The sequence below is a fragment of the Saccopteryx bilineata genome, chromosome 4, assembly GCF_036850765.1.
Source record: "Saccopteryx bilineata isolate mSacBil1 chromosome 4, mSacBil1_pri_phased_curated, whole genome shotgun sequence".
Classification (NCBI taxonomy): Eukaryota; Metazoa; Chordata; class Mammalia; order Chiroptera; family Emballonuridae; genus Saccopteryx; species Saccopteryx bilineata.
Genome location: NC_089493.1, coordinates 205,333,448 through 205,343,332, shown reverse-complemented (window position 1 = coordinate 205,343,332; position 9,885 = coordinate 205,333,448). Strand labels below are relative to the sequence as shown.

Here is a 9,885-nt window from a genome sequence, read left to right as displayed (position 1 = left end):
TTGTAAATAAACTGTCTTACCTATTTTACAAACAAGTTAGCTTAGGCTAAAGGGTTTGGGATACAACAGGCATCCAATAAATATTTAAGGAATGACTGGTGAGTCTGACTTCAGGCCCAGGATTCCTAACCCCTGATTCTAAGCGCGCTTTTAACAACCAGTGTCCCTTTCTGCATCTCTAAGGAGTCCAAAGGTACTTTTCCTGCCTCTCGCCCCGCCCTTCCACCTGCCGGAAATTGGGAAGCAAGGTACTTCCGGGATAGCAAACGTTGGCCCCGGCAAGATGGCGGCCTCCTTGGAGCTCAGTTGCTGGGGAGGGGGCTGGGGGCTCCCATCGGTACACAGCGAGTCCTTGGTGGTAATGGTGAGGCCGCCTCTCGCGCCAGGGCGGGAAAGAAGGGGCGGGGCTTGTGGTGGTTCCTGCAGGGCTGAGGCCAGCCGTAGTGCTGCTCGCTGCCCGCTGCCCGCTGCTCGCGGCACCGCCCTGGGATTCCTGCAGTGGATGAGTTGCAGCTGGCTTGTGACCCCGCCGAAGCGTGGCGGGAGACCCATCGTTTCTCCGCTTGGCTCATAGTTCTTATTCTAAGCTTTGCAAAGCTCTCTGGGCCGTGGAGTGAAAGGCCGAAGGCGCGGTCGCGCGCGCGGGAACGCGCCCCGCGCTGCATCCCCTGGAGCCCCTGGGAAACAAGGTTCCGGACCGCCGGGTAGTGGCGCGCGTGCTCCCCCGGCTAGAGATCCGCCAGAGAACTGGGAAGGGACGCGCCCCCCTGTCGGACGTTTCTGCCTTCTGGGAACTGGGCTGTGAGGTCAAGCAGCTCTGCAGATTTGCATTACGTCTTCAGTCTAAAATGTTTTATTGCAAACTCTGTTTCAGGCTTACGCCAAATTTTCTGGTGCACCTTTGAAAGTCAATGTCATAGATAACACCTGGAGAGGTTCAAGAGGTACAGTGTAAACTTTAAATACACTTTCTGGCCTTCATTAAGGGCCTCTCCCTACTCCCTTTAAAGCTCAGAGGCATATAGCCATGGAGTACTTTGGGATTTTAGTTTCTTTTTTTAAAAATTAATTTTAATGGGGTGACATTGATAAATCAGGGTACATATGTTCAGAGAAAACATCTCTAGGTTATTTTGACATTTGATTATGCTGCATTCCCATTACCCAAAGTCAAATTGTCTTCCGCCACCTTCTAACGGGTTTTCTTTGTGCCCCTCCCCTCTCTCAACCCCCTCCCCTCCAATGTCATCATTCCCCCCCCCCCCCATGTCATCATTTCTTACAGTTTCTTTTTACCACGACCTTGGCTGTGTGTTGCTTATGGCTTGATCAGTGGAATTTTGAGACATGAAAATGTTCTTTAGAATTGCTCTTTGTGAAACTCATCCCCCCCCCCCCCCCAATGTGCAATTGGTTTAATTTCTAGAGTATTGGAACCTCTAAGAGGAAATAGAATTGTTTCTTTGTATGTAAACTGTTTTCTTGATTATAGGAGATGTGCCAATTTTGACAACTGAAGACAACGTTGTTTCTCAACCAGCAAAAATTCTAAACTTTTTAAGAAAACAGGTGGGTGGTTCCTTTTGAAGAAGTAGATTGTTGATCCCTACATGTTGCTTTAAAAAACACATTGTAAGGTTGGCAGGGTTTTTTTTTAAATTATTTTTTTGCTAAGTCAGTAGACAATTGGAGATACCTGGGTCTGATATAAAAAGAATTACTGCTCTAAATCATGGGCTGTACCATGAATTGATAGTTATAAAGTGAGGTATAGTCAATTTATATTTTCATGCACTTTCGTTGGATTTTATTGAAGTTTAGATATCAGTAGATTCATTTAGCCATCTTTGCTATTACACTTATTGATATGATTATCCATTTTAGTTACATATGTGCTACAAATTTTGTGTTGGTTATGACATCTGAGATATGTCATATCTCATATGTGCCTTGACTGGGTGAAGGGGGCTCCAGCTGAGCCTCTGACCCCTTGCTCAAGCCAGCAACCTTGGGCTTTAAGACAGCGACCATGAGGTCATGTCTATGATCCCATGCTCAAGCCAGTGACCCCTGGTCAAGGCACACATGAGAAAGCAATTATTGAACAACTAAGGTGCTGCAACCAGGAATTGATACTTCTCATCTCTCTCCCTTCCTGTCGATCTATCCCTGTCTGTACCTCTCTCTCTTGCATGCTAAAAAAAACAAAAACAAAACAAAACAAATCATAGTAATTATTGACCTGTGTGCATGATACTGTGCTAAGAACTTGATTTGCATTAGGCAGCATTTATCACTAAATTTGTATTTCTCATTCTCCTTTTTAACATTATGTTTGCCATTTTTGAGGAAGAAATAATAGGAATCCTAATTTATTTAGCTTTGCTGTTTTGAGATGTTCTTGACTTCTGAAGTTTAAAAATTTTTTTTTTTTTATAGAAATATAATGCTGATTATGAACTTTCAGCAAAACAAGGGGCAGACACACTGGCTTACATTGCTCTCCTTGAAGAGAAGCTTCTTCCTGCAGTGGTGAGCATTGGTAACTATTACAATATTTTAATGATCTACTGAACATGTGTTTAGTCTACTTAGAAGAAAAATAATGAAAAAGGCTTACGAGAGGAAATTTCATTTATATTTTAATCTTGATTCTTTCCTGTGCCTGCAAAACAGGATTCTGTTAGATATAAAACAATAAAGTGAAAGATACTGTTATTTTGGAATAAAAATTCTTCATGGAAGATGGAGTTTGTTGTTCCATGTATAGAGTTGGTTGAATTGTAATCCACTCATTCAGCAAATATTTATTGAGCACCTACTATGTGTTGGGCCTTGTTCTGGGTGCCTGGGATACACTAATCAACAAAAGCGATGTTTAAAGTTTTCTTTAATCCTGAGTCTAACTTAAAATTTTTAAAAAATGTATGAAGTCACGTTATACCAAGATGTTTATGAAAAACTTACACATTGATTGAGTGATCTTTTAATAAAAGAACATCCTGTAGTGCTTTTTCCTCCTTCTTTTGCAGCTTCACACATTCTGGGTTGAGAGTGACAATTACTTTACTGTGACAAAGCCATGGTTTGCTTCACGAATTCCCTTTCCCTTGAGTTTGATCCTTCCTAGAAGAATGTCTAAGAGAGCACTGACTCGGATTTTACTGACCAGAGGAGAGCCTCCCCTCTACCACCTCCGAGAAGTGGAGGCACAGGTATGGTCATGGTTACTGTCAGAGCCATGGCCCTTCCAAGGAGGGTGAGAGAGAGAGTAGAGATGAACTTATCTATAGATATCTTTCTAAGAAGGAGTTCTAGAGCATCTTTCCAATCTCTGAGATGTATTATCATCCTTATTAGATATACAGAGATGCCAAGGAGTGCCTAAACCTTCTGTCAAACAGATTGGGAACATCTCAGTTTTTCTTTGGAGACACGTGAGTACATTCCTTAAAAATCATTTTAAAGTTTTGTGTGCATATATTCAGTGAGCAGTTATTTAAAGCAAGTTCCCTTGTCTTCCCTCTCCCCCAATGAGTTTTTCACTTAAAAATATTTAGTGGATTTTTACTATGGCAAACTTTCTGTTAGTGGAAATCTAACATTGACTTAATATACTGCATATGTGAATTGAAAACATCTAAGACTATTCTTATCCTGTCTCCAGTGTCTATAAAAATGAATCTTTAATATACAACTAAGTTTTCTTCTAAATAAAGTATATGAGTATAGGCAGTCTGCAGGTTACAGACAAGGTAGGTTCTGTGGGTTTGTTCTTAAGCTAACTTTGTCTGTAAGTTGAAACAGGTACATGTACCTATTAAATACAATTTAGACAGATGTTTGTCTTAATATAGTATTGATTTTTACCATTCTGTGTATATAAATACTTAAACATTTTCAAACCTATAGAATCTATCTTGTTTATAACCCAGGGTCTGCCTGTATGAAGAAAAACTACTGAATAAAATCTTAGTTGCATCATTAATATAAACTAAAATGGGTAGTAAATCATTTAAGAGACTATATTATATACTTCAAAATTGACTAATAAATTTGAGAAAAAATTTTAATAATCTCAAGTTAATATTTTCTTATGTGCTTTTAAAAAATCCTGAATTTATTTTTAGACCTTCTACCTTGGACGCCTATGTGTTTGGTTTTCTTGCACCTCTTTATAAAGTATGCTTTCCTAAAGTCCAGTTACAAGGACATTTGAAACAGCTCTCCAATCTGTGTCGCTTTTGTGATGACATCCTAAACAGTTATTTTAGGCTTCATCTTGGAGGTAAGCTGGCTCATTTTCAGCTAATCTTTGTGTAGACTATTTGCATATTTTCTTAAGGATGTGAAAGCATGATTCATTACTTATTAAAGAAATTTGTATATTGTTTTTAAATGCTGGCTTATAACACTTCAAAAAGTTGCATTTTTTCTAACTTTATTCCCACATGTTAGTTCTTAATTTAAATAAGAAATGAGTATTTGCCTTTTGCCTATTCTTTTGGATTTTGTATGTTTTTGCTTCTTGTTCTTTTTAAAATGCCCTTTTGAAGTGGGTCCTTTTCTTCAGAAAGATTAAACCACAAGTATTTATTGAGGTATTTATTAAGATAGCATTTTTCCTAATGTAAATGGGCAATCACTAAATGTTGCTTCTAGCATTTTTCTGCATGAACAGAAATCAGTAGCATATTGATTTTGGTGAGGTACAACCCATAATTCCACTACTTGAAAACTGATTGCATCAGACTGGAGGTATAGTAAACAGAGGGCACCTCTCATTCGGGATATGATTTTTTGGGAGTGTGAGTTTTTGTGCTTGAGTAATTGGGATACTAAATTTGGATTGGGAGAGTTGGTAGAGATTGTATTTTTAAGAAACGGAAGTTATAAGGCTGGCTGAATGACAGTTTATTTTATGGGTGGTTATGTGTTTTGTTTATAGGGAGAAGTTAACTAGTTTGGGAGTCATGAAATTCAGTAGTGTTCAACCTTGTTACTTTGAAACAGTGGTTGGCAACCCTGTCTACAGGACAGATACAGAATCTTGGGTCCTATACCATGTTTACCAAATGAAAATATTTTAGGGACCGGTTCCAGGAATCTGTATTTTTAAAAGTCCCTCCTAGTACTTTGGATGCCAGGTAGATACATATGTTTGGGAGTCACTGCCTTAGAAAGCTACCCAGATAGTTGTAACTAAAGGTCTATTTGGAATGGGTAGGGAAAAGGCACACCTTAAATTTGAGAAGGCAATGAGGACTGCTGTGCTTTTTTACTAATGAATTACTTTGGCTAACTGGATCACACTTGGCCAACAGTGTCTATTCTGTGGACAAATTTAGTCCTTTTGTTTACAGTAGGGTTTTGGAGCTTACTTTTTACCACTTAAGTTTGCCTTTGAACACTAGAATGGTTTTTCTTTTTTCTTTTTTTAGAGGGTGGGCCACTTTGGAGAGTGGATAGACTCAAAATTCTTTTAATCTAAACAGTTCTAAAGGCTTTCAAATTTCCTGTCATTTTTATTTCTGTCCCTGGCTCCTTAGGCATCTCTCCTGCTGGACAAGAAATGGTAGATGCAAATCTGCAGAAACTCACACAACTTGTAAATAAGGAATCCAACCTGATTGAAAAGGTCGAGTTTACTTCAATCATGTTTTAATAGTAATTTAATATTTTTCTTTCTGCAATTAATATTGTAGGTTATAAATTAACTTTCTTCTCTTAGTTTTTTTAAAAACAGATTTTTTTTTTCCCCCAGCAAGCTGTTTAAAAATACATTTACTAAAGTTGAATAGTGTAATATAGTATTTTGAAGCCAGAAGTGGTCTAATTGCTTTGGGGAAAGATCTGATGATGGTATTGGGTTTACTTTTACATACAATTAGTATTTTTCAAGTTAGGATACCCAAAAGCCTGGCTTAAAAAAAAAAAAGACAAAAACACTGCTTGCTTGTCTGCTTCTGTGTCTGAAGGTCAACATTTCTTGACCTCGGAAGCATCTGTGCTTATCCTTTCTTGTTAATTGTATTATGATGTCTTGTTCTTTCTTCCACATGAACTGTTGTATATTTTCTCCTTCCTATCCTTCACTGGTCTAAATGTTGTCCACAAATTTCTATCAATGTGCATATTTTATCATTTGGGGATGTTCATTTGGTGAAAGTTACTGAGAAACGAGCAGGGGAGAGAGCCAACAATGGACATTTCTTTTTTTTTAAATTTTTTTAAAATTTTTTACTTATTCATTTTAGAGAGGAGAGGGAGAGACAGAGAGAGAGAGAGAGGAGAGACAGAGAGAGAAGGGGGGGAGGAGCTGGAAGCATCAACTCCCATATGTGCCTTGACCAGGCAAGCCCAGGGTTTCGAACCGGCGACCTCAGCATTTCCAGGTCAACGCTTTATCCACTGCGCCACCACAGGTCAGGCCAACAATGGACATTTCAAGAGTGATTCTTATTGGAAAAATATAAGAGAATTGTGTATTTTTCCCAAGTGTCTGATAAACTTGGTTTTAACTTACACAAATAAAAAATACTTAATTCTTTCTAAAAATGAGGGGACAGTGTAGCCTAATAACTCTGGCTAGCAGTAACAGGCATTGTGTTGTATGTGCTTTATATGAGTTATCTCATTTAATCCTCACAACAGCTCTATGGGTACAGGTCCTCTATCATCCACATTGTACAGATAAGTATACTGAAGCTTTGAGAGTAGCTTATGTCACTTGCCTAAGGTCATTCAGGTGACAAGAGTTAGAGAGGTTATTTGTACCCTGGAAATTGGACTCGAGCATAGGCTTTGAAATTGGTCAGTCATCTGACTCATAATTCATGAATGAGATTATGTACCCATTAGTAGTGATAGTAGTAACCAAGTTTATAACTGCCGCTGTCTGGAATAGCTGTTCTGTTTTCATGACAGACATATAAACAGAACCATGAAAACCGACACATGCAGAAAGTGAAACCAAGAGTCCCTGTCACCATTTGTACACTTGATCTTGGGTCATCACTAATATATGCAAGTTTTCTGACCCTATATGATAGCACTCTCCCCACCCTTTCCTACTTGCTCTTCAGTTTGGTTCACTGTTTGCTACAAGACATTAGAGCAACAAATCCTAATGGCTACTAATTCTCACTGTTTGGACAAAAAATCTAGAGTTTATTCATTTTTTTTTTTTTTAGAAAGGAGAGAGAGAGGAAGAGAGAGAGAGAGAAGGGGGGGAGGAGCAGGAAGCATCAACTCCCATATGTGGGCTTGACCAGGCAAGCCCAGAGTTTTGAACCGGTGACCTCAGCATTTCCAGGTCTATGCTTTATCCACTGTGCCACCACAGGTCAGGCGAAAAATCTAGAGTTTAAAAAAAGTTATATTTTAGGAACTTAGTTTTTGCAAGAAAAAAATACATCTTAACACAACTGATTCAAGTAGTTTATTGGAGATACTTTTTCCTTGGCAGATTAAAAGTTAATATTTTATGGCCTGACCTGTGGTGGCGCAGTGGATAAAGCGTCAACCTGGAAATGCTGAGGTCGCCGGTTCAAAACCCTGGGCTTGCCTGGTCAAGGCACATATGGGAGTTGATGCTTCCAGCTCCTCCCCCCTTCTCTCTCTCTGTCTCTCCCTCTCTCCTTCCCTCTCTCCCTCTCTCTCTCCTCTCTAAAAAAAAATGAATAAATTTTAAAAAATTATAAAAGTTAATATTTTATTCTTTTTCCTTCTCTACAAACCCTGTGTACCTCTGCTGAAACATTTCCACTCTGCTTTGTAAGAGCATCTTGAGAAGATAAAGGAAAGTTTTGTTCTGCACATATTTAAAACTCTAAAAAACATGCATATAAATGGGTAAAAAGATGCTGCTGTATTCTGTTGGCTTTGGGTCTTTGATGGCAGCTGCTTCAAGTGTTTTATGAAGTTAAGCTGATAGTGAGCTCAGCACCAGGACCTGAGTCTTGTGCTCTGTTTGCAAGGTGCTCTGGTTAAAGTCATTTTCTAAGATCTGACTAAGTTCTAAATCCCTCTCCTAGTGTTTCTAGGGATGCTAATGTACTCCTTAGGGTAAGTCTGCAACTCTTGGAAATATTCTTAATCTGCTCCATATTAATTTGTTTCTCTAGAGCAGACGTAGAACTGACTCAGTGTTTGGAATGCCTCTGGATTAAGTCTAAAGAATGTACCCTTCTTTCTGTCTCTTTTCCTAGCTTCCTTGGTCTAAATACTCTCAGCCTGAAAGAGCTGATCTTTTTTTGAATGGAATACAGGGTATTTTCATCGAGGCAATGAGGTATATAGTGCTGGAATAAGAGCTGGGTTCAAATTTCAGCTTTGATACTAGCTTTGCAACTGAATGCAAATCCCTTAACCACTTTGAGCTTCATTTTGGTAATCTGTAAAATAGGGAATGATTGCATTTGGGTTTTTTCTTTTCTTCACAATGGTGTTGGGAAGATCAATTCAGATATTGTATGTGAGCCAACTTTGTAAACTAGAGCTTAGTATTATGTAACAGAAATACTGCTTTTACTCTTAGAAGACCTCTTTTTTTGTGACAGAGAGAGGGAAAGATAGGGACAGACAGAAGAGGAGAGAGATGAGAAGCATCAGTTCTTTGTTGATGCACCTTAGTTGTTCATTGATTGCTTTTTCATATGTGCCTTGACCAGGGGGATACAGCAGAGCAAGTGACCCCTTGTTCAAGCCAGCGACCTTGGGCTCAAGTCAGTGACCTTGGGGCTTTGAACCTGGGTTATCTGCATCCCAGGCCAATGCTCTCTCCACTGTGCAACCGCCTGGTCAGGCTAGAAGACCTCTTAAACCAAGCCATGCTATGGTTGAGTTCAGCAAAATATTCATTTTGTGGAATTTCTGTAATTCTGTGAAGGCATCAAGGATGAGCCATATTACTTTTATACATATACTGAGTCAGCTGGTATTTGAGGTATGACATTTAGAATTCTTGAGAGATTATTAGCAAGAAAAAGGTTTCTCTGGCAGTCCTAGCAACATATGGTTCTGTGCTCTTCTAGACTATAGTTTGGTGGGGAGGCTGCCATCCACATAGGTGGTGCCACAGCCATTAGTCAGATGTACCTTTTGTACTTTCCACAGATGGATGACAATCTTCGCCAAAGCCCTCAACTTCCTCCTCGGAAATTGCCAGCACTTAAATTGACTCCAGCAGAAGAAGAAAGTGATTCCTTACAACGGCTGTCACCCTGACAGATATCACACTTTGTGTCCAAAGTCATATGATTGTTGCAGTAATCTTTTATACTACGTGTGTGATGACAAAAAGATAATGCCATTAATAGGTATAAGGAAGACCCTAAAGCAAGAGAAATTTTCTATGACGTCTATTTTTTTTAAATTAAGAAGCTTGTATTTTAGCTTGGCAGTGCACTTTAAATACCATCAGAGCTACTAAAGGAACTTTGGAGGAAGAAAACACGTACTGTATATAGAAACCTGCCTTAGTCTTGGCAGTTTTGCCTTTGGTTTCACATGTTGCTGACCAAAGGCTTCAGTTCTGTTCTGTGTGCACTCTTTAATTTACTCATGCTAACTTATTAATTCAGTGTTTTTAGACCAATATGAACATCTACTATGTGGCTCTTTGGCTGAGGCCTTTTTCTTCTGTTTAGAAATATGATGCCTATTTTAGGACATTAGGAAAAATATGTTATCCTAATATTCTGTTTACTTCCATAGAAAAGCCTGTATTTAACTGTAAAAAGCAATGAGAAGACTAATCTTTGGGGGATTAGTACCATATATAAATATTAAAGGTTGTTATATATAATATTTGTCTGACTATAGCACTACAATATTACATTAGTATTTGCTGATGTGGTCAATCTAGGTTAGTAAGGGCTCTTT

The 9,885-nt window shown here is 38.8% G+C and overlaps 1 protein-coding gene across 2 annotated transcripts; it reads left to right on the top strand.

Annotated features, from left to right (window-relative positions):
* Positions 1 to 267: 267 nt before the first annotated feature.
* Positions 268 to 9,513, top strand: MTX3 (metaxin 3). 2 transcript variants are annotated; one of them, XM_066273656.1, is made up of 9 exons: positions 268 to 364; positions 875 to 944; positions 1,493 to 1,569; positions 2,440 to 2,532; positions 3,033 to 3,215; positions 3,361 to 3,437; positions 4,131 to 4,288; positions 5,550 to 5,638; positions 9,118 to 9,513. In XM_066273656.1, the coding sequence occupies exons 1-9, from the start codon at positions 284 to 286 to the stop codon at positions 9,226 to 9,228; spliced, it is 939 nt and encodes a 312-aa protein (XP_066129753.1). In that variant the 5' UTR covers positions 268 to 283; the 3' UTR covers positions 9,229 to 9,513. The 2 variants fall into 2 exon arrangements, with proteins under 2 accessions (XP_066129753.1, XP_066129754.1); XM_066273657.1 differs by lacking the exon at positions 5,550 to 5,638.
* Positions 9,514 to 9,885: the final 372 nt, after the last annotated feature.